At 38.6% G+C, this 23,740-nt stretch overlaps 1 protein-coding gene across 4 annotated transcripts in view; it reads right to left on the reverse strand.

The window, feature by feature from the left end:
* Positions 1–23,740, reverse strand: part of EPHA7 (EPH receptor A7) — a 191,459-nt gene that overhangs the window by 18,586 nt on the left and 149,133 nt on the right. For 2 of the 4 annotated variants that reach the window (XM_088472079.1, XM_088472073.1), the window contains exons 11-15: positions 9,423–9,608; positions 8,996–9,057; positions 5,112–5,222; positions 4,694–4,903; positions 2,365–2,514 (exon numbers count right to left, since the gene is read on the reverse strand). In XM_088472079.1, the coding sequence (XP_088328205.1) occupies positions 2,365–2,514; positions 4,694–4,903; positions 5,112–5,222; positions 8,996–9,057; positions 9,423–9,608 (719 nt within the window). The remainder of the gene's footprint in view (positions 1–2,364; positions 2,515–4,693; positions 4,904–5,111; positions 5,223–8,995; positions 9,058–9,422; positions 9,609–23,740) is intronic. The other 2 variants (XM_088472092.1, XM_088472086.1) reach the window with 1 other exon arrangement.

Below are 23,740 nucleotides of genomic sequence, written 5' to 3' on the forward strand. Positions count from 1 at the left end.
TGTTTTTTCAAAAAAGTGATTATAAATGCATCTCTAATCTTGCCACATATAAAGTGATCTAGCAATGAAGTATGTAGCTGTAAAATCAGTTTTTCCCTCCCCTGAACTGTCCCCAGTGTGCTGGGCTGTCATGTATCATAACTAACACACATGTTCAGTACAAATCCAACTGCATCCTGCAGTTGATCTGCACCACCTTCTGCTGCCCAAAATTTGTAGCCGTGAATCACAGCTTAATCAAGATTCCAGTCAGTATAAATACTTTCTTCAGCACCTGGGTAAAGTGAAAGTCAAGTCATATACACTTGCATAAGATTCGTTTTGTATAAGCTGGTTTGGATTACTAATTAAAATATCTTTTAGAGAAAATAAATTATTATGCTTCTATAGTCAGTGCTTTCATTTAATAGTTCTTGATAAAATTTCCAATGTGTTAATTTAATTCCATACTAAGGGCCTGAGTGATTACAATGCCAATTTGTGATTTCACATGCCCAGAACAGAGGCTTCTAATTTAGGCTGAATACAGTAGGGGCGCTTTGCACAATAACAAACACATACAGAGTGGGACAAAGATGCATATATGCCTGAGAAAACCACACTGTTTGCGAGTGGACAGGAGCAAATAGTGGATGATGATGATGATGATGATGGCCTCAATGCATGTACACCTTTCTCTATCTTACCGTGGACATTCATTTGGAATACATTAAATATCCTATGAGCAATATTTAGAATATCTTACACTCCACCGATTCATAATAAAAACATGAGATCTATATTGGGCTCTAAGACCTAAACACATTTTTAAACAATTGTTATTACACAATCATCCTATATAAATAATTATCGTTTTAAATCATGTACAATATATTTCTTGCAAACAGATATTACAAGGCTATTATACCAAATGTCCATTATTGAAGTAATTTAGGATTTAGTTTTCAATTTTATTTATCTTTCTTTAATTGTTGGTCACACATTTCATCCTGCACTTTTTTCACTAATTCTTGGTTTTATAATTTGCAGGATTCCCATACATTTACAGAGGACCTTATGTAATAGCCTGTGAGAAGCAGGCATGGCTGTGATTCTGGTAAGTTTGCCCATATATTTAAAGCAGCGATACTTGGCTGCTTTGTTGATACTGGCGCAAAGGCTTACCTACCCATTTCACGGAGTCATCCTACATGGATGTGTGCATGTGGGATCCAGGTAGCTGGTTGACGCATGTGAGATGGAACTGAAAGCAAAGACTTGGGCTTTCAGTTCCACAGTTAAATAAAAAATTGTAAAAAGATAGATAAAAAAAAAAAGTATAATTTTTATATATTTAAAAAAAACTTGTGGTTAATAATGCATTTTTCATTTATTGTTTTTCTGTTATCACAATCCTGAGATGATGATAACAGACCAAGGAATGAAGTAATACTTGTACCACTAGGATTCTTCTTAAATAGGTGAAATCAAGTGAATCTTATCACAGCTTGTTTCAGAGACTGTGTTTATCGTCTTATCGTAGACCAGATTGTCTCCAATAAGGGTCAACCCAATGACAACTTGTCTAACGTGACAGTACACTGCCCATACTAAATACAATCTTTGAGGATATCAATGTTCAAAATGTAACATTAGCTAGTTGTTAATTCTCCTAGAAAACATGAATTGACTATAAGAGACATCTGTCAAAGCCATGCAAACACAGACAAAAAAGCTGAAAGTCAAGATTGTCAATTGATGAGCTACTCAAGATAAGACACATTTAGAATTAAACTTTTAAACACTGCAGCAGCTGACTTATGAATTGACTACTTCAATTGAATCTCTTCACAGCTTATGTCCAGCTCCAGGATAAATACAGATGAGAGTCTTCTAACTCTGCAAGCTAAACAATAAATGATAAACACTACTTCCCAATCGCCTGTTGGAATGTTAAGCAGCTGTGGCTTTACAATCATTTTATATTCTTGTCAGAGATGTTTATGTTTGCGGGTAGAGCTTGAGGAAGGTGTCAAAGATATAAAACTTTACGGAGTATCTAGGGGAATGTAAATATTTCTTTTTTTTCCCCAACCCCAAGGATTTGTTTGCACATATTTTGACAGTCCATGAAATCTTTGACACTGAGTCCTGTCAGATGTTAACAACTTTGCATTCTGCAAAAAATGTCTCTTCACTTAAACTTTTTATATCTTTCTCAGGCTTTGTGATCTCTGGCTCAAAACAAATATACATGTAAAAATATCTATTCGACAGAAATAAAAAAAATTGTTTTATACTGTTTGTGCGGTGTATAGTGCCAACAATTGTAGGTAATAGAATGTTGACATTAATATGCTAATGAATTTGAAGATGAAAACTTACATCCTGGTTTGACATATCCCAGTAAGGCCTTTCTCCATAGGACATTACTTCCCACATTACAATCCCATAACTCCATACATCACTGGCCGATGTAAACTTGCGGTACTGGATAGCTTCTGGAGCTGTCCATCTGACTGGAATTTTTCCCCCCTAAGTAAAAGAAAGACACCAATTAATAAATACAGAAATTGTGAATGTGTGTGTTCAAATTAATTATTTGCTTATTCTCAGTATTGACTATATCTTTCAAACCACAAGAAAAATTTAATAATTTATTACCCTTACCCTGTTGTCTTAAAAAATAGAGACATTGAGGACATAGGCATTGGAACAGGAGGGGCAAGGGGTTGGCTCAAGCCCCCTTCCAAACATTTGAGGGGCACCAGTGGAGCGGTGGCCATAGACTGTGAGAAGCTGTGCATTATAGCAATGGGCTGCACAGACCCTGCACTGCACTGAGGAGGAAGAGGTGTAATGGGCGATCTTTAATTTAAAAGACAGCACATTACATCTCTTCCTCCTCCGTGCAGTGCAGGGGCTGTGCTTGTGCCTATTGCTATAAATGTACACGGCTACTGCCTACTCCTTCATGATGGTCCCGCTTTGCCCTTCTCCCGTGGTGCTGGTCTCTTACTCCTTTGTGCTATCGACCAGCAACAGGTAAGTTAGAGGGAGAGGGGGAGGTAGTGCTGGGGTTAACAAGGGGGGGTGCTAAAATGAAATCATCTCTTGCCCCCCCAGCATAAAGCCATTGTGATGCCCATGATTACGGACAATAGTACTTGTGTACTACTATTCACAAATTACACAATTTTTCCCATTCAACACTATTTATAGGATTGTTTGTGTGTATTTCCCAACACAGAAACCCCTATTTATATGTGTATTTGCGCACCTGACGAGATTCCAGATAGGGAAATCTGGATAAAATAGTCCACAATGTGATCCTCCAAATCACACACGTCCCACAAAATCAAGTTTTCTGATTTGTACAAACAGCACTGGAAGCTGAAAGCTGTTCAACCAAAGCAAAGGCACAGACAACTTCTGCAATGTTAAGGGAAATCTCACAGATGTCACCATGTGATATCACCAGGTACTTTCTCCTGCTAAGCATATGTAGATCTGCTATTAATAGTTACATAGCAATTGCATTTGACATGTGGTGGGTGAAACAGCCCTTACACCCATGGTCAGGCACTCGATTGATCCCCTCGTGTTCGTTTGTAATGAACATAAGTGAATAGAGCAGACAGCTGTTAAATTACTCAGCAATACTCAAGATGCTCCACACTGTACGTGCAAGGAGAGGTTTGTATGGGGTTGTTGGAATCAAAGCATTCCATCCTCATACTTGTTTATATGACTTTATTGGCATTAAACATTTTTAATAAAAGTATGTTTAAGGCTAGTGGGTAAAAGACCAAAGAATGCAGAATATGATTATATAAAGTGGTTGGCTAATGTTATATTGAAAGTGCTGGCAAATATAATTGCTTCCATATGCTGTTACCTTACTACAGTATGTAATATTGATACATTTACATCGTGTGGAATAAATATTTATTGTATAGAAGTAAATCTAAGGCAGAAATGCAAAATATACCATAGTTGCCTTTTCTCTGGGAATATCCAAGTGACACCTGAATGTCCTCCCAGTTCCTGCCCACTTCCCTAGTGATGTAGGTAGGGGCTTGATGATAGGATTTACTGTGAATTGTGACATGATCATGAAGCGAGCAGGGCCATGATGTGAATCACATTAACACACGTCCTGAATTAGTCACTTGGAGGGGAGGTCCCAGAGGTAGGCAAGTATGAAATATACACAAGAAAGTACACACACAGAAATATTCACTAAACAATTTCGGTGTATCAGATCTCTGCGAAGAGACAGTGCGGGAGTATAATTTATTACAGTGAATGAACCACTATACAGATAAGTCAAATCATCTGAGCTATTCACAGCTGATTCATAACAGAAGATAGCATAAATGTCCTGCAAAGTACTTTCCTGTGGGGCACCATTTACCATAATCAGCGGTACTGATCCTTACCCTTGCCTCAATTTTTAAAGCCAACCTACTGTAATTTTCTTAGATGCTTACAGACAATAAGTGTAAAAAATATATAAAAACGCAAAATGAGATAAACATATATAATTTGTTTATTTTATCTATTTATGTATGTGTATTATATAAGTATTTGGTTTAAGAACAAACAAAAAGCATGCAAAACCCTCAGTACTTAGGATGACACTTAAGTGGAATAAACCCATTATATAAATTATTTCAAGATATCAATATGTATGTAAAAAGAAAAAACGTACAGTTGTTGTATATACTGCGTCTTGGTCATCTTCTACAACTCGAGACAAGCCAAAGTCAGATACTTTGCAGACAAGGTTACTGTTGACAAGAATGTTTCGTGCTGCAAGATCCCGATGAACATATCCCATGTCAGCCAAATATCTCATCCCTGCTGCAATTCCCCTCAGCATTCCTACCAGCTGAATGACTGTGAACTGCCCATCATGTTTCTAAATTAAAGAAGAAATATTCTCAGTTAAAACTGAACTTCGCACACTGAAAACAAGATGAATAAAAATGACTAAATGGCAAAATTAATTATCCAAACAGGTGTTTTTCCATGATGCTGAAAGAAAATGAATGTATTTTCTCTATATAAATCACTTGCATATGAACATGAGAATTATGAATGCTAGAAATGGCTGGGAGTGCTTTTACCTGTGCATTTGATCCCGGAGTGTTTAGTGTTTGGACTTTTACAAAAGGCATTGTCTGAGTAGATCCTGAGCGTTTAGATTTTGGAGGCGAAGTAAACCATTCCAAACATTTCTAAAGTAGAAGATGATCACAGCTTAGTTCGCCTTATATTAAATAATAACTTAATGGAATAAAACAACAAGTATATTTGATTGTATTGTATTCTGATGCTCATATTTTTATTATGTTTATTTTTTCTTTTACAAATACTTGTAGCTTATAGTCTACTTTTAAGAAGTCACAAAAGGAACATTGTTATCTTAACTTGGCCAAGCTGTCTGGGCATGTGGGGAAAGAATTACAGACAAATAACAAATAAAACAACCTTGCTTAAAGAGCTGTCAAATCACTACTTCGACAGCAATTAGACCACAAGTAATATGAAAGGTGGGTCGTGTACGCTTGTGGAAAGGCAACATGACCAATGCTCAACTCTAAATAGTAGAAGACTGCCTTTCAGTTATCATTCAGATTATCTATTTAAAAATGGAGATTGGGCTGTACCCTGGTAAACTGGAAAACCCTTTAAAACTGCATATGTCAAACATTTTTTTGTCCTGTTCTAATAGAAAAAATAGCCTCTATGCTCTTGTAGTTGGCCAAATTCTTACAACTTATGTAGGTTCCATTTCCTTGTATTTTAATGAGCTACAAAGCTCAGATACATAACAAATAGTATAGAGAAGTATACCTAATTTACACAAACATATCTGTAATGCACATTTGGTCAGTATTCAAATACAGTGACAGTTCTAGGGAAAAATCCTTAAATTACTTATATTACCATAGTATTTCACACAGATACCCCTTTTCCACCGCCACAAAAACCTGGTTTATTGGCGTGTCAACCCGGGTTGCGGCTCAGTGGAAAAGGCTCCTAGGAAAACTCCTGCGTTGACTGACCTCGCTTTTCTTACCAGGTCTGGAGCTGGGTTTTATGCGGTTAATAGCCGGGTAAGGCTCAGTGTAAACGCATTACCCATATCATCCGACCTGGGACCCGTTTACAGCATGGTTACTGGGTGAAATCGTAGGGGGTCTGTGTCAGCTGTCACCATGGAGGGAGAGATTGCAGCCTCACCATTTGGTCTGGACCGTTCCGGTCTTAACCCCATCTCCACTTCATACGGGGAGGCTGTAATCTCTCCCAGCCCATCTCCCCAGTGATGACTGTGCCATCAGACGCCTTCCTGGAAGGACCCTTTCTCCCCCACAGGTCGCCAGTCAGCTCCGGTCTAGCATTCAGGGAGAGGCAGAGTTTCCAGCGCTTGGTGATGACGTAATCTCCAAGTGCCGGCACTGCACCATGCGCAGTGTGAACATCAGAGATCTGGGAATATTCCGTGTTAGCATCGATGTGGGAACAGGGTTGGTACAGGGTAAATCCTGGGTCTGAACCAGCTTGGAACACAGTGTTCCAAATCCAGGGTCAGACCCGGGACTTTGGTGGACAAACAGCATAATTCATACTTAAAATTCAATCCAATTAGGATTGAGTTTGCAATAGCGAGCTTGTTTTCATGAAACACACATACTGTACATTGCATGAATGCGCACACTCGAATAATGTAAGATCCATTTAGAAATGCCAACTCGAAAGACTTGCGGCAAGACTGCACCACTTTTATACAAAATGCGTGCTGGGACAAGTGCATGAACAAATGGGGAAACCATCCTGGACCCTAAAAAAGTAACAACTGAGATAGCAGGACATTATAATGTAGAATAAAAGTACTATAGGTTTTTAAACAGTGTTAATCATGGTAAAATGATAGCAAACAAGTGTTCTCCAATAAATTAAAGTCATTCCCATATTTTTGGTTCAGAAGAATGTCTGTATGGTAGTTTTTTTAGTGTTTTTATACAAATTTGTAAAAAAAATTGACAAACACTTTTACCTCACATCTGCAAGCTACAAAACCACATACCTGCTCAATTACACCTCCCCATACAGTACCTGTCCCACATCATTTACATCTCCACACACTTGCCCCACATCATTTACACCTCCACATACATGTACCACATCATTTACACCTCCACATATTTGTCCCATATCAATTACACCTCCACATGCCTGCCCCACATCATTTGCACCTCCACATACTTGTCCTACATAATTACACCTCCACATATCTGTCCTACATCATTTACACATCCACATACCTGTCCTACATCACTTACACCTCCACACACCTACCCCACATCATTTACACCTCCGCACACCTGCCCCACATCATTTACACCTCCACATACTTGTCCCACATCATTTACACCTCCACATACATGTACCACATCAATTACACCTCCACATACATGTACCACATCAATTACACCTCCACATACATGTACCACATCAATTACACCTCCACATACTTGTCCTACATCATTTACACCTCCACACACCTACCCAACATCAATTATACCTCCACATTAATTACATCTCCACATACTCGCACCACATAATTTTCACCACCACATACCTGCACCACATTTACACTGCAACATACCTGTCCCACATCATTTACACCTCCAAAAACATGTTCACATAATTTATACCTCCACACCTGAAAACAGACTTGTCGTTATTGATCAAATAATTGTATTTAAACACCTCCAATTGCAAGATTATTCATTAGGAGAGTTGTACCAGAGGTACTACATTGTGTCCCATACATTTGCACCTTAAAATAAAGATTTTTCCCTACATATTTCCCTGATCACTGAATTTCCTGTGAAAAATTAATGCAAAATTACAATTGGAATCAAAGTTAAATTGTCAGTGTGTGCGTTTCCTGTAACAACGGCTCGCATGACCCAACTCGCACCTAATTGGATTGACCCCTATGTAAATTAAGATAATATAATCACAGTACTTCTATTTTAAATAGCTTTTGAATGTAGTGTATAAAAGAACTGCATATCTTTCCCACAGAAATACCCACAGAAATTTATTTAGTTATTGATTTTGAGTTTTGTATCCATTTTATAAACAATGATTGTCTAAAATAAGAAATTTTTTTTTAAATAGTGCAGAAAACACTCTGAGACCTGTGATAATTTGTGTCACTGATATGTGTGTGTGTGTGTGTGTGTGTGTGTGTGTGTGTGTGTATATATGTGTGTATATATATATATATATATATATATATATATATATAGATGTAATATTTTGATTGTCTGTCATGTTATATGTTTTGTTGCAGGTTTGATTCTGGGTCGTCACATGTTGCACTGACATGCGGACGTATACAGCCGTCTTGCTCTGATGATGTCAGTGGTCTGAGCTGCCAGCCGGGGGGTGCAGTCCCGTGCCTGGAGGCCGGCAGTCACTTAGTGTTGGTTTCTATATAGGATTGGTAAGTTGCTTTTATGTTTATTTCTGATAGTGCTTATTAAAGATGCACTAAAACGTTGATTACTATATCGCTGTGTTGGACCTTCTCTCTATTTGCCGCAAGTGCCACACCTGATGGGATATGTACTGTGAGTTTATGTGAAGGCACTGGCTTTTACTTATGGAAAAAAACATGATACAGATTTCTTTCTTGCCCTTTCGTAAAACCTATATTAAATCTCTATAAAGTATCACCTGACGAGTCATGAGATGCACGTGGTATAAAGGGAGAAACAAAAACTCCACAAGGAGCTGTACTTCTTCATCTGCCAACCATGTAAAATCAGACTGCAGCACTACCATTTGTCAAAGCTTGATGTTTATACGTATGGAATAGTTTCTTATTGCATACCAATCCAATCAGCTGAAGGAAAGGTAAACACATATTCCATGAATACTTATGAAACACTAAACATTCATTTTAAAACAATGTATGGTTATCACTCACCCTTAAAAATGCATCTAGAGCTCCATTTTCCATGTATTCAATTACAATCATTACCGGTTTTCCTAAAAAAATGAAACCGTAAATGTTTGTGAATCCCTTACCAAACAAGAAACATCAATTTTGATGAGAAACATCTTTCTCTGCCTGGAAGACTCCATCTAAGGAGTAGCAGAAATGAAACAAGAGGAGGCATTTTTAAACTTCGGTGTAAAGCATGGAAAGAATCTGAGCCACTATAGAAGCATTCGAAGGTTATGGCAGGAAGGAGTCACTTTGAAATGCAGAAACAGATTTTTTTATGAAAAAAAAATAAAAAAAAAAAGTATTACATTGATGTTGAAAAATAATAATGTGGACATGATAAATAATAAAAGGTCCTTTTCCAGCGCAGTAATACACTAAATCCACAATAGCGAGATTTGCTTACCACGTGTTACCACTCCTTCCAAGTGTACAACGTTTGGATGATCAAACTGGCCCATTATACTTGCTTCACACAGAAAATCCCGTCTTTGTTTCTCTGTGTAGCCAACTTTAAGGGTTTTTATGGCAACTGCTACGTCTCTCTTTCCGGGAAGCTTCAGTCGCCCACTACACACTTCTCCGAACTCTCCTTGCAGGGAAATAAACATAAGCATAATATCTTCATTAATTTTACGGACAAACCAATGAAGTAGGTATAGGACTATCTATTTTAATTGAATTATGCAGCCTATTCTCATGCACATATTTGCAGTGTAGTCTGTGAGCAAATGAGTAGATGTTTAGATCCTGTATAAAATACAAGGAACATGACTATGACATTTATCGCACACTGCATATCACATTAACAAACTGCTAAAAGTTAGATTTTTTTTTCCAATCAGCATTGCAAGTGAAGGAGAGTGTGCTCTCCCCATCTCCCCCCTGCTCCAGAATGCACTCTGGCCAAGCAGCAATGCAAGGGAGAGTGTTCTTTCCCACTCCCCCCACTCCACAGGATACTGGGCGGGCTTATCAAACCAAAGTCCCATCCATTCCCTGGCTTCCTGCAGCACCAGAGAGGATTCAAGAGCAGGCATGCAATCGCAGCAGAGGCAAAAATGGAAAGGAGTCCTCAGATAATCAAACTATAATGGTTAAAGATAACTGGGGAGGGGAATATGGGTGTTTGGCATGTAAATAACCGGTGGGAGTGTGTGCTTCAGGAACAATAAGGTTAATTTACATTTATTTTTATATAAAATATACAATTTTGTGTCACGTATGTGGACATCACTTCTCAGTGTGACACAGCAGAAAAAAAGTTTAACAACCACTATTCTAGGGCATCCTGCTTTGAAATATTAGGTGGCAACTTTACAACATCTGTCCAAAAATAGCATGTCACAAAGAATCCCTGCATACAGAATCCCTCATCATTGCAAGTCACTGTGATTCTATAGGGACCATTTCTGCTATTATGTAGTAACAGTCACAAGCAACTAAAGAGTCCAATTTCTTTCCACATTGGATGCTTTACTTACTGTCCTTCATTTGCAGTATGAATATATAGGAGACATGGTTGAAGATCTGCTCACTTTGCAATTTAATGAAGTCAGCCTATATGTTAAGTTAAAGCAGGGAAAGGATGTTGCCACTTTCTAGCCTCTTATTACTCCTACTGTTAGGATGATTCCAGACAATTTGGTTCCCCGACCACCTGATATGTCGGCCCCTGTCGCATCCCGTTGCATGGGGTCGTCAGCCACATCTTCAGGTTGGGCGTTGTGTAGGGCATACTTGCCGACTTCTTGTGTTTTCTTCCCGGGAGAAGCCCGGGGAAGAGGAAAAGGTGGGCGGAGTTGGGGCGGGACTGGATGGGTAGCACCATTAAGCCCGGCCCCTAACATCAATTTGCCACAAATTACATTATAATAGGGGGCGGGGCCAAATGAGGCGATTTTCATAGAATCATGTCATTAGAGCCGTCCCCTACCTCAACATCCTCCAATCACTGGAAATATTCTCCCCATTTTGCCCACTTCACTAGGAAGTGGGTGGAATGCAGGAGACGTGCAGAGCATTACCCGGAAAATTATGAGCCTCCCGCGACTTTCGGGAGGGTAGGCAACCATGGTGTAGGGCTGACCTGACGTTGCAGCTGATGACCTCATGGGTGTGTGCACTACATGACATAACGGGTGCACACGTAACGATTTTAACGATTTGTCGTTATGATCAGTCAGAATCGGGCAAATCGTTAATAAAGAAAATTGCTAAGTGTGTACCCAGATTCACTCTGTAACTTTGCTTTCATGTACAGTGACTGAATGTCAGAATATGTTGTTTGATGCTAAATCATTTTATACAATCAGGTAAGCAGATTATTGGGTAGGTTGCAGCATCCATTCAGTCAGATGGAGAGGAAAACAATGGCTGCTGCCCACGCACAGATAATAGTTGTTAGTCTGATTGTTGAATAACAGACAGTCTATGTGGTAACAGAATCAGATTATGTAGTGCACAAGCAGCAAGAAAATCCGATCAGTCAATGATCAGTATATGCTGTCAGCAGCTCATTGAATTTTCTTCTATGACTAGTAAAAAATCCTATGGAACCAGAACATTCTTTGATTAGGTTAGCAAGTAATTTCAACCCTACATCAAGAGATAAATTACAAACAAGGGATAATATCAGGTAGCATCAAACTGCTATTGTTACAAACTATGCTACAGCCTTAAAAGTGCAATATACTAAACACATTTGTGTGCAGTGTCACCCATTGAACCAACTTCACAAACATTTTGTATTATGTTAAATCAACAATGTAAATGTGTGAATATATTTACATATGTAGAAGAATGTCTAATCACATATTTGTTTGAGAATATATGTAATAATATATATATATATGTAATAATATATATATATGTAATAATATATATATATATATATATATATATATATAGTTAATGCAAAAAGCGCTTTTTTTGGATTTGTATGAACAGGTTGAGTCTCCCATATCCAAATATTCCGAAATACGGAATATTCCGAATTACGGAATAATTTTGGCATGGCTGAGATAACAAAACCTTTGATTTTTGATGGTTCAATGAACACAAACTTTGTCTAAGGCACATATTATTAATAATATGGTATAAAATTACCTTCAGGCTGTGTGTATAGGGTGTAAATGAAACATAAATTTATTTCATGTATGTACACAAACTTTGCTTGAGCCACAAAAGTATTGAAAATATTGTATAAAATGAGCTGCAGGCTATGTGTATAAGGTGTATATAACAAATAAATGCATTGTGTGTGTATATTGGGGTCCCATTCCCAAGATATTTCATTATGATATGCAATTATTCCAAAATATGGATTATTCCGTTATCCAAAATACCACTGGTCCCAAGCATTTTGGATATCGGAGACTCAACCTGTACTAATTACTATTGATACCTGCTGGTCCACAGAAAAGTGAATAAATAATCAAACTGCAAACCAAATGAACAATAAAAAGGAGGTATGTATATAATTAAATAAAATAAAAAAGAAGAAAAGAGGATGAGTTACTTTGAATAGAAATGAAGATAAAATAAAAATAAAATCAAACAACAAAAATGAAATGTGGCTAGTGCAAAATTAAATGAAAATGATAAAGTACCAGTGATATTTAAGCATTAATGTTTACACTCCTTTTGTGGGAATGATAGGTGCCCGCTGCTGTGGTGCAGTGCAAACGGGTAACTGTCCCTATCTTACCCTAAAAGCAGAGTTGTCCTTTGTTGCTGGTGAACATCTGCCGCTTGATGCTGTACTCGTTCCCACTCTGCTGTCAGCGGACTGTACCCAGTCTGTTAGCGGGGGTTGCAGCTCAGCATGCAGCGATCTCCGCTGTGCCTCCGGCAATCTTTCTGGCCTCTGGCTCTATTGATGAAAGGTGGCTGGTGGCTTGTGTAGTGGTCTGGGCTCCAACATGTTTCGTCCACGTGGCGGACTTTTTCAAGGAAGCCAGGCTGTTGGTCGTTGCTCTAATTTATACTATGCTGATTGCACCAATTACTGCAAGTTAATGCAGCTGTGTGATATATTTTTTTTTTTTGTATTTTAGAAAAATACTTTATTAGAAAAAAAACTATATATCAGCATAATTGCTGACTTAATGAAACTAATAATTAAAAATAGCATAATGCTTACATAGATAAATGAATTGGTAATGAAAAGTTTGATAATGGTATAGATAAAAAATAAGATATCTATGTAAAAATTAAAATAAATAGAAACATGAAAAATAAAAATTTGGACATACATATTAAAAAAATGAAATGTAATGAAATAAAATAAAATAGAATGAAGTAAAAATAAATAGTGGACCACAGTATGTATAAAAACAGGTTATTAGCACTAGTTAATAATGAACTCAGTTCAAAATCTATATTGAGTCTAATGGATTTATGAACTGAAAACTTTGCATCCCAGAGGACTCAATATAGATTTTGAACTGAGTTCATTTTTAACTAGTGCTTAATAACCTGTTTTTATACATCCTGTGGTCAACTATTTATTATTTTTACTTCATTCTATTTTATTTTATTTCATTACATTTCATTTTTTTATATGTCCAAATTTTTATTTTCCATTTTTCTATTTAAATTTTTACATAGATATCTTATTTTTTATCTATACCATTATCAAACTTTTCGTTACCAATTCATTTATCTATATAAGCATTATGCTATTTTTGATTATTAGTTTTATTTAGTCAGCAATTATGCTGATATATAGTTTTTTTTCTAATAAAGTTTTTTTCTAAAATACAAAAAAATCTATCACACAGCTGCAGTAATTGGTGCAATCAGCATAGTATAAATTAGAGCAATGACCAACAGCCTGGCTTCCTTGAAAAAAGTCCGCCACGTGGACAAAACATGTTGGAGCCCAGACCACTACACAAACCACCAGCCACCTTTCATCAATAGAGCCAGAGGCCAGAAAGATTGCCGAAGGCACAGCGGAGATCGCTGCATGCTGAGCTGCAACCCCCGCTAACAGACTGAGTACAGTCCACTGACAGCAGAGTGGGAGCGAGTACAGCATCAAGCGGCACATGTTCACCAGCAACAAAGGACAACGCCGCTTTTAGGGTAAGATAGGGACAGTTACCCGTTTGCACTGCACCAAAGCAGCGGGCACCTATCATTCCCACAAAAGGAGTGTAAACATTAATGCTTAAATATCACTGGTACTTTATCATTTTCATTTAATTTTGCACTAGCCACATTTCATTTTTGTTGTTTGATTTTATTTTATCTTAATTTCTATTCAAAGTAACTCATCGTCTTTTCTTCTTTCTTATTTTATTTAATTATTTACATACCTCCTTTTTATTGTTCGTTTGGTTTGCAGTTTGATTATTTATTTATTTATTCACTTTTCTGTGGACCAGCAGGTATCAATAGTAATTAGTACATACAAATCCAAAAAAAAGCGCTTTTTGCAGCAACCACTTTTACACTATTTCGAGTAGTGACAACAGAAGCAGCTATAAATTTCACAGGAGCGCTACTAGATTATCAACAAGGACTAATATATATATATATATATTTATATTTATATATGTCAAATGGCTGGCACTCCACATAAATGCAAAATAAATTACTTGCCTTGGTGCCTTCCTGGAAGTTCAATTGAACACCCACTTACATATGTAGAAAGGGAAAGGCAGCACTCACAGGTCTGATGAAATGAAAGAATCAAACTTGACAACTGTGTCTGCCTTGTTCAACGTTTCAGTCTCACATGACTTTTATCAAGAACATCTTAAAAGTCATGTGAGACTGAAAAGTTGAACAAGGCAGACACAGTTGTCAAGTTTGATTCTTTCATATCATCAGACCTGTGAGTGCCACCTTTCCCTTTCTACATAATATATATATATATATATATATATATATATATATATATACACACATATACATATATACACATACATACACACACACACACACTTAATAGCATTTTCCTGATAAAACTTTAATCCAAGATGTTGGAAAACAGAACGGTGTTTGCACCTCATTCATAGTCCATTGGAGTGCCGCTTTATTTGCAGTGTCTATACATACATAGACATTTTATATATATATATATATATATATATATATATATAATTTATATTCACACACACACACGAGGGCTGATTCAAAAGTAATGAGACTGATTTTTTAATTTAGTATCAGATGACTTCACAGGATCTGAATATTTTTCTTTTTCAAAGTAGCGTCCTTCACATTCAAAACATATTTCGCAGCGTTTCAACAACGCTTCAAATACGTGCAGTAGACTGTTTTGTGACATCACTTTTAGTGTTGCAGCTGTGGCATTTTTCACTTCATTATCTTTTGAGAACTTCTTTCTGCACAGTGGTTTTTTCAGGGTTGGGACTTCCCAGACATCACAGGGCACTAAGGACCTCATTCAGAGTCGGTCGTTGCGGCCGCTCGGTCGTACGCCACCCATGCTCGCTAAACTGCGCATGCGTAAAATTTGCAATGCGCGTGCGCAAACTAGCTATTACGATCAGAAATTGCTCCTTCCTTGAACACAGCCAGGTCGTTAGTTTGAGTGACGGGATGAGGCGTTTGTGGGTGGTAACAGGGGAATGTGCTTGTGAACGGGGGGTGGAGATCCGAACGCAGGTGTGCCTGACTATGCAAACGGCGTTTTATGGGAGTGCATAATTAACTAAGTAGTGTCATGGCACATGTGACATGGGAGGTTTTTACACTGACTAGATCGTAGTGCTTAAGAGAGGGTATGGTCAATCTTAAGCTCTACGAGCAGCTCCGATGGTTCCCAATGGTCTCGATTAATCCTTATATGCCCGGAGATGACGTGTAATGCGAACGAGAAGGGGACGTATTTTTAGTCTTACGGCCGCATCCTCCCCTCGCTCGTCCAGCTAACGATCCCATCTTAATGATGCAACTTGCGAGCGCTTCATTTGCATATCCGGCCCCTTTTACCTTACGACCGTGCGGCCGCAACGACCGACTCTGAATGAGGTCCTAAGTCTGTGCTATATGGAGGGTGTTCCAAAGCTGTCCCATTAATTTCAGGCAGTGCTGCCAATGCAACAGTAGCAACGTGGTTGGGCATGGTCGGAGCAAAAACCACTGTTTCTTCAGTAAAATGTGGTCTTTTCTTCCTCATGGCTCCACACAAATGGGTTTTCAGAACATTTGCATAGTAGTCACAATCAGGGCAGCAACAATGGAGGGCTGGAGGGTCACATGCCCCGGATTTAGAAAGTGCTTATGGGCTGCGGTGTGAAGGAGCTGTGCAGTGAGGGTTTTTTTCTGTGCTGTTATTAATGGGCAGGCAAAGTTATAATAAATAGAAACAGGGGGTTGGGGGGGGCAGTGAGACAATCCGTAATATAAAAACATAAGGGGGGGGGCCAAATTAGTGCCTTGCCCTGGGTGACAGAAATCCTAGTTTCGGGCTTGGTCACCATTAATTGTCTGTCCAAGGGGAACTCGGGGCTTGATTCAGAGGCACACACTGTTTGCGTGCGCTCGCTCTGAATCACGGTGTTCCTTTTTTCTTTTCCCCGGCCTCCAGGCTGCTCACACAGCTGTGGGTGACCACCCATAGCTTGTGCGAGTGGCTTGGCGGTAGTTGCAATTATCGCAACCATCGGGCTTGCGGCGAGATCCTGCAGGAGGGTTTTGGCTCCCGCAAGCCAGAGTGGTCTTCCTGCTCTAATAGAGCAGGAAGTCCACTACTGACATCACGAGTGATGTCAGTAGGGCCGCCCACAAACGCCAGGCGTTCCTAAGGGAACGTCTGCATTTGTGCAGCCACCCCCCCTCCCTGCCTACAAAACAGGGCGAGCTGTCAATCGACATCGACAGTCGCCCTGTCTTGTAGTGAGCCCCGGAACGATGGAGCTGCTGTTGCTCGCTGGGGCTCGCGCATGCGTATGCCGGAGGCGGCACATGCGCAGGGGCCAAATATCGACTCGCTTGTGAGCGCTATTCGCTCGCGAGCAGGTCTGAATCAGGCCCTCAGTGCTGTAGGATCTTACTGTGCACATCAAAGAACAGCAGAAGCATGACTTTACATGCCAAAGGAATCACACCGAATTGTTCGAGGGGAGGTGAATTTGCGTGTTTCCCTCGGGTTGACTGAAAAGTAATAAGACTGCCTCTGTTTTTCTGTCCCATAGGTAGATGTGGCAATGCTATGCTGGTTATTGTGAAGCTCATACATTTGTGCTTGGAAGGGCAGGAGGATCATGGATGAGAGATTTGTATCCCCCGTGGCATTGATTCTGGAGCTATCTAAATTGCTATAATATATCATGCCAACTATGTGGTATATATTAATAGTCCTACTGTCTGCATGCGCTGTGTGCATTTGTGTATGGCGAGATGGCAGAATGACACGCAGCTCTGTTTCACATGCTTGTCACATGGTCGCACCTCTGCTTCTGATGCAGAATGCGTTCCACGGTAGCATGGGGCCACATTGCACATGCGTACCCGGTGATTAACCAATATTTGTAATATTTAATTTTATTATACTGCATTTGGATGCCTATTATGTAGTGGTTCATGTATATACTTTGTATCTCCTCCTAATATATGCTTTGTGATGGAGGTACTGGAATGGCCTCAGTTCACTAATGATTTTTGGTCCTTTTAGTGACCTATACTTGCGTTCCAGTGTGAAACACAGGCCATTTGGCGTCGGTTTTGATTAGTGTGATGGTATATATTGTAGAGGGCCGGATATGTGGTGTGGTGATTGCTGTCTGACTGTTGCCACATTTTGCTGCCACCCCTACAGCCGCAGTTACAAACAGAACATAGGCATGCCACATATAATTTTAATCAGCAGAAGCTGCTTGTACATTCTATTTGCACCGCTGTGCGAATAAGACGCATTTGAAGGTAAAAAGTCACATGTAAAGATGCTAGGCGCAACTTAGTCACACCATGGCATAGCGCGACTAGTAGGGCTGTTTAACGTGCAAGGGGGCTAGATGTATGCGGACACATCTGTATATGGACTGACTTGTGACTGATCCATAAGTAGCACCTTAGAGACAGCAATATTGCATAGGATGAGAGTGCAGAATTCTGACTGTTTATATATATATATATATATATATATATATATTGTGATAGAAGCACTGGAGAAGTTAGGGGTGGCATGTATTTGTGTCCCAGATTCCTGTGATATGTGATTTAACCCTCAGGAAGAGTCTGTTTTACAAACAGATCTGAGTGTCGGCTTTAGGTAAAAGCCGGAGAATGGGTCCTGGGGGTGTGGATGTGAGAGAGAAGGGAGGGCTCCATCCACAGGGCCGTTTCAGGTGTTAGGCCTTTCAGTCTGTGAGCAGGCTAATTAGGGATTACACCTGGAAGTGGCTCAATATAGCTGTGTAAGAGTTTTGATGCCGAGTGTCATATCTGGGAGAGCAAGCCCACAGGTTAGCTTGCGCTGAGACACTGTTTGCTACAATCCAGAAGGTACTGTGGACGTGAGTTTATTTAGTGTTCTGTTAGTGAGGGAATTTACTGTCTAGTTAGAGCCCAGATGGGTTAGGATTTATTTTGTGTTCTGTTTATTTGATTGTTGGTGTTGCACAATAAAAACTGGTGCCGACCAGCTTGCACGACAACCCATGACTGGAGTGCTATTTCCTGGCTGCTGTGTGTTAGGAGTTGTACATCTACCCCAGGAGAGGGACCCTTACCACGATCATATCACTAATAAATATATATATATATATATATATATATATATACACAAACACACACAAACATACACACAAAAATATATATAGAAGAGCGCACATGTGAGTATAATATAAAAAAATCTCACATACATCTAGGAAACCAATATTGAGCAAAGTCACTCAGACACCAGGTATCTCCACGACAGTCAACTTCCATTCCTCCCGTAGCTACAATATCAAGCTGCCGCACAGGTAACCGGCAGAGTCTCCAAGAACCGGGACCAGCGTCTGACTTCATCACGTCTGCCTTAAGGTAAGCCACGCTCAACACTTCGTCAGGGGGTGTGGTTTAGTACGGAACTGACTCTCCTTTTATACTTGCACATTGGTTAATTAACACCCATAATAGCGGCATTAGAAATAAACAATCATCTTTAAAATTACATGAATACATCATGTCCAAATCAAAACAAAGCACAATATAAACTGATCATTATACATAATTGATAAATACTAACAGGTTATCACTGTTCAGAATGAACTCATCAGCGCCATTTTCCTGTAGTCCTTAACAAAGGCCATATTCACATTGCCTAAAATCCGAGGACACTTAAGAATCCCATATCGTAAAATATAATATACAGTATATATAAATAAATAAAATTAATTCATACCAATAATGTACTATCTAGAACAGTAACCACCTATAGTTCACAATACTCATAATTACATATTGACAAAAAACAATGCAAAATACACAATAAAAAATATAATATATAAAATTATTACAGGTACTTCACAAAGCATACTAATATCAATGTAGGTGAATCGGTCCCCAATATGTAACAACATCGAGAGACCACAGCTCAACATCAATGTGTCACCAGGAGACCGATCCCTCAACATACAACTGATGTAGAAAAGGCATTATATCATACGTTTAATTTAACTCCAATGGTACCAAAGTACCTAAGGAGTAAATCCAGATAGTCTTCCTTTTGGCCAGTAACTTAAGAACATTTCCACCCCTTTCATCTAAAACAACATGCTCAATAGCTTTAAAAGAAAAGTTATCTCATTTGGAACTACAGCAGTGGGAAAAATGCCTCGGTACATTATGATTCTGTACATTATTCACAATATTTCTAGTATGTTCTAAAATCCAAATTTTTAATGCACATTTCCAATGTAGTGCTTCCCACACTTCCACTCCAGCATATAGAGAACATGGGTGGTCTGAAAATTAATAAAGCTTTTTATTTCCCATGATTTACTTTTATTTGCATTCCATAACTTCCTCCTCTCTTTGCTAGCATTTTTGCATATCTTGCATCTATTACATGGCTAAAAACCCTTTGCTAAGACACAACCAAGTTTAATTTTTAATAGTACATAAATTACTTGGGGCTAGGGCATTCTTCAACATTCTGGCTCTTTTAAAAACAATCTGCGGTCTGACTGGTAATACATCTTTCAAAACAGGATCAAGACATAAAACATCCCAGTGTTTCTCTAAAATTTGCTTAATTTTATGACTTTAATATTTTTAGTCACAAAAGGAACAAATATAGCATCACTCCATTTCAGTTGTCAGAAGAGACTCTCTATTCACTTTATTTGCCTTTTCCTTGCATTTATCTACAAGGGACTTAGGATACTTCTTCTCCAAGAACCTATTGCCATATATCTCAGCCTGTTCATCATATTTTAAATCATCATGACAATTCCTCCTGACTCTTATGAATTGCAAGTAAGGTATATTAGAGACCCATTTTCTCAGATGGAGGCTCTCATAATGAATATAGCTATTGCTATCCACTTCCATTATATGTGTATACGTCACAACTTCTCTACTTGTTTTCAATTCACTGAAATCCAACTCCAAATCTAAAAACTCAATTTTATATTTACAAAATTTTGAGGTGAATTTAAGATTATAGGAATTAATATTTAGAAATGCCATGAAGTTCTCAAACCCCAAATCACTCCTCTGCCAGATGATCAGTACGTCATCAATATAGCACTTGAATATCTTTATATACTTCCAAAAAGGATTGTTCATGTAAACTACATTATATTCCCATTGACCAAGGTATAAGTTAGAGTAACTGGGCGCATATGGCATATCCATCGCCGTACCACGCTGTTGATTTTAAAATTTGCCTTGAAATTTAAAATAAATATTCCTCAAAACAAATAATACAGTCCAAAATAAACTCATATCCACACTAAGATTATCATCTCTGTCCAAAACTTGCGTTGAGTCTTATATATAGGATTCCAGAGTTCAAACATATTTCCTAATATAGATGTCTATGAATTCTGATATAATCAAAAGATCATTTAAAAGTGCACTCTCCAGGGCTTCGTAAAGCTGAAAAAGTTGCTTTATTTACTCACGAAAAAAGTACCAAAAAGCTAATTGGAGATTATCTATATATATATATATATATATATATATATATATATATATATATATATATCTCATAGTTGCCTATCCTCCCGTAATTGCTGTGATACTCTCAAATATCAGATGGAAATTCTGGCAGCCCGGAAAAGTGGGCAAGGCTCCTGCAGGGTGGAGCAACCAGCCCCGGCCGCCCACTTCACTGAGGTGGGCGGTGTAGGTAGCCGATGAAGGAATTTTAATTGTATTGCCTCATCGTGGCTCCCCCAACTTCACAATGTCGGTAATCATGGCATTGTATAGAGGGGGTCAAGCTATGATGATGCAATCATGACACCACGCCCCCAGATCCACCCACCTTCAATGCCGACCTGGCTGCCAAAAGATAGGCAAGTATGATATATATTTATATAAAGTGAGGTGCAAGAGGAACTCTTGGTCCTGTTTTATGTGATTCAGATGTAGAGAGGCACTTATTTATATGTATATAATGCTGAGGACAATGTGGGCTTAAACTCTTAAGGTGATATGTTGGCTCTTTATGCATACAATATAATTTTTTAGAGCAATAAACAAAGGACTTCCTGGGTATAAGGTGAACCTTGGACTCGTATCTTCTTTTGGATTTTGTCATCTGTGAAGAAATCGTAAAAGTCCTGCAAAAGAAACATTCTAATTCTTTCAGTGTGTTGTTAAAAGTGCGGGTGGGCAGGGGGGGGGTGAGTTAATTTATTTGATATAGGAAATAATCCATAATTTAAAACGGATTATTTTTTTTTTAAGATTCTGGGCGGGAGGTATGACACTTCGTATTTTGAATGCATTGCATCCCGCCACTCTTTGCAAGCATAAAGGCATTTATCAACGCTGTATGCCTAAAAAAATTCACAAATGACAGCCCTTCCAGTAAGTTTTAGGACCCAGAAGTACCTGCTCCACGCATGCTAGGAGGGATCTGATTGGATCTCACTCTGGGGGAGTCGTGAATAAAAGCCCACAGGCTTCTATTTCGCAACCCCATTTAAAGATGGTGTTCCCCACAGCATCCAAGCCCCGGAGTGTATCACATTCTGGAGCTTGGTGCATATACGTCATTTTCGGAGGTTTGACCGCAATATCTGCAACTATGCATCCAGCCTTATGTATTTTAGAATAATATGTTAAATTTTCATCAATGACTGTAGATACAATACATACGTAAAACAAGTTATATGTAAAGGTTATCGACAGTTTTATTAAAGAGAAATTTGTAGTCTTTAAACATATTTTATTCTAAAACACACTGTATGATTGTTTCAATTAAACTACATCAAAATGTATTAAGCTAATTGTTGAATCTTTTGTCAAGGCAGCTATAAACATGTACCATCAAGCAACAGTAAACATAATTTACTGCTCATAACTTTTTACTAAGGAATACAATAAAAAAGCATTGGATTTCTATGGCTCAGTAAGACCGTGCTTGTTGTGAATGCTATGCATGTTACTGGAGGTTTACCTCACGGAGCCATCACAATGAAGCTGCTTGTATGAGGCCCCAGGTTTGCTTTCACAGACAATAAACAAAGGACATTTCAGTACAGTCACAAAATCTCATAAGACTTCTTGTTGTGAAATTCTTTTATCACAGATTTCAGTAAATTATATACACACTGTATAATTTACAGATCCTATCCCAGTATAGGTACACACTGCATCCTGTCAGTTGATAGTGAACCAATATTTAATACATTTGTACTACTCACAAAGTGCTTTTGTTTTTTAATCTTGTATTCAATTATTTATTACATCACCAAATGAGATTAGCAGTTTTCACCGCTAGGATTTATCGAAATAGATTTATTCATATAACTTACTTGCTGCTAATATTTATAGTCTAAATGTGTATGCTGGAAAGCGATTTAACTTTAAACATCCATAACTTTGCCTTGGCACAGAAAGAAAGTGCTGCCTTACAAAACTGTCCTGCAAAGTAGAGTAGTGTTGCACTTCTTTTGGCTTTCTTTACATATACGTATTTAGCTATTTATTGCTCCTGCCAAAATGTTCTGCACATTATCAAGCATATATTTCATCTGCTCTGTTACCTAAAACCAAATACCTCTTTAATACATTTAAACCTCTACTAATGCTGGGTACACACTGGCTGACATATCGACAGTTCAACTGAATGGCTGATATATTGTGTGCACGTCGGCCAGTGTGTACAGACGATATGTCTGTGAACAGCATATCCCATCGGCAGTGCAGCTCACCAGATGGCAGATATATATCTGCTCATCGTGCTATGATAAACGGACTGACCTCCTGCACATTTGCTGCAGAGGCCGCCAGGGAGGGGGTTGTGACACGACCCCCGGCCAGCGGGACCACGGTGGTTGTTCAGTGTTTATGAACAAAACCATTATCTACAGGTAGTCAATCTGCAGATATATCTTTCTGGTGTGTGCCCACCTTTAACCATCCCTTATAACCATCCTACCCCTCTGATCTCAATCACTACACAAGCACCAAGCAGCTTACCTTCTTTTCCACACTCTCTGGAATCTTCTCATCATTTGATGCTACCAGTGAAAGCAAAGCCTCTACCCTTTTTATCTGGTTAAACTCAACACTGGGGTCCCG

The sequence above is a fragment of the Taudactylus pleione genome, unplaced genomic scaffold (assembly GCF_031769625.1).
Source record: "Taudactylus pleione unplaced genomic scaffold, aTauple2 ptg000015l, whole genome shotgun sequence".
In the NCBI taxonomy this organism is placed as follows: domain Eukaryota; kingdom Metazoa; phylum Chordata; class Amphibia; order Anura; family Myobatrachidae; genus Taudactylus; species Taudactylus pleione.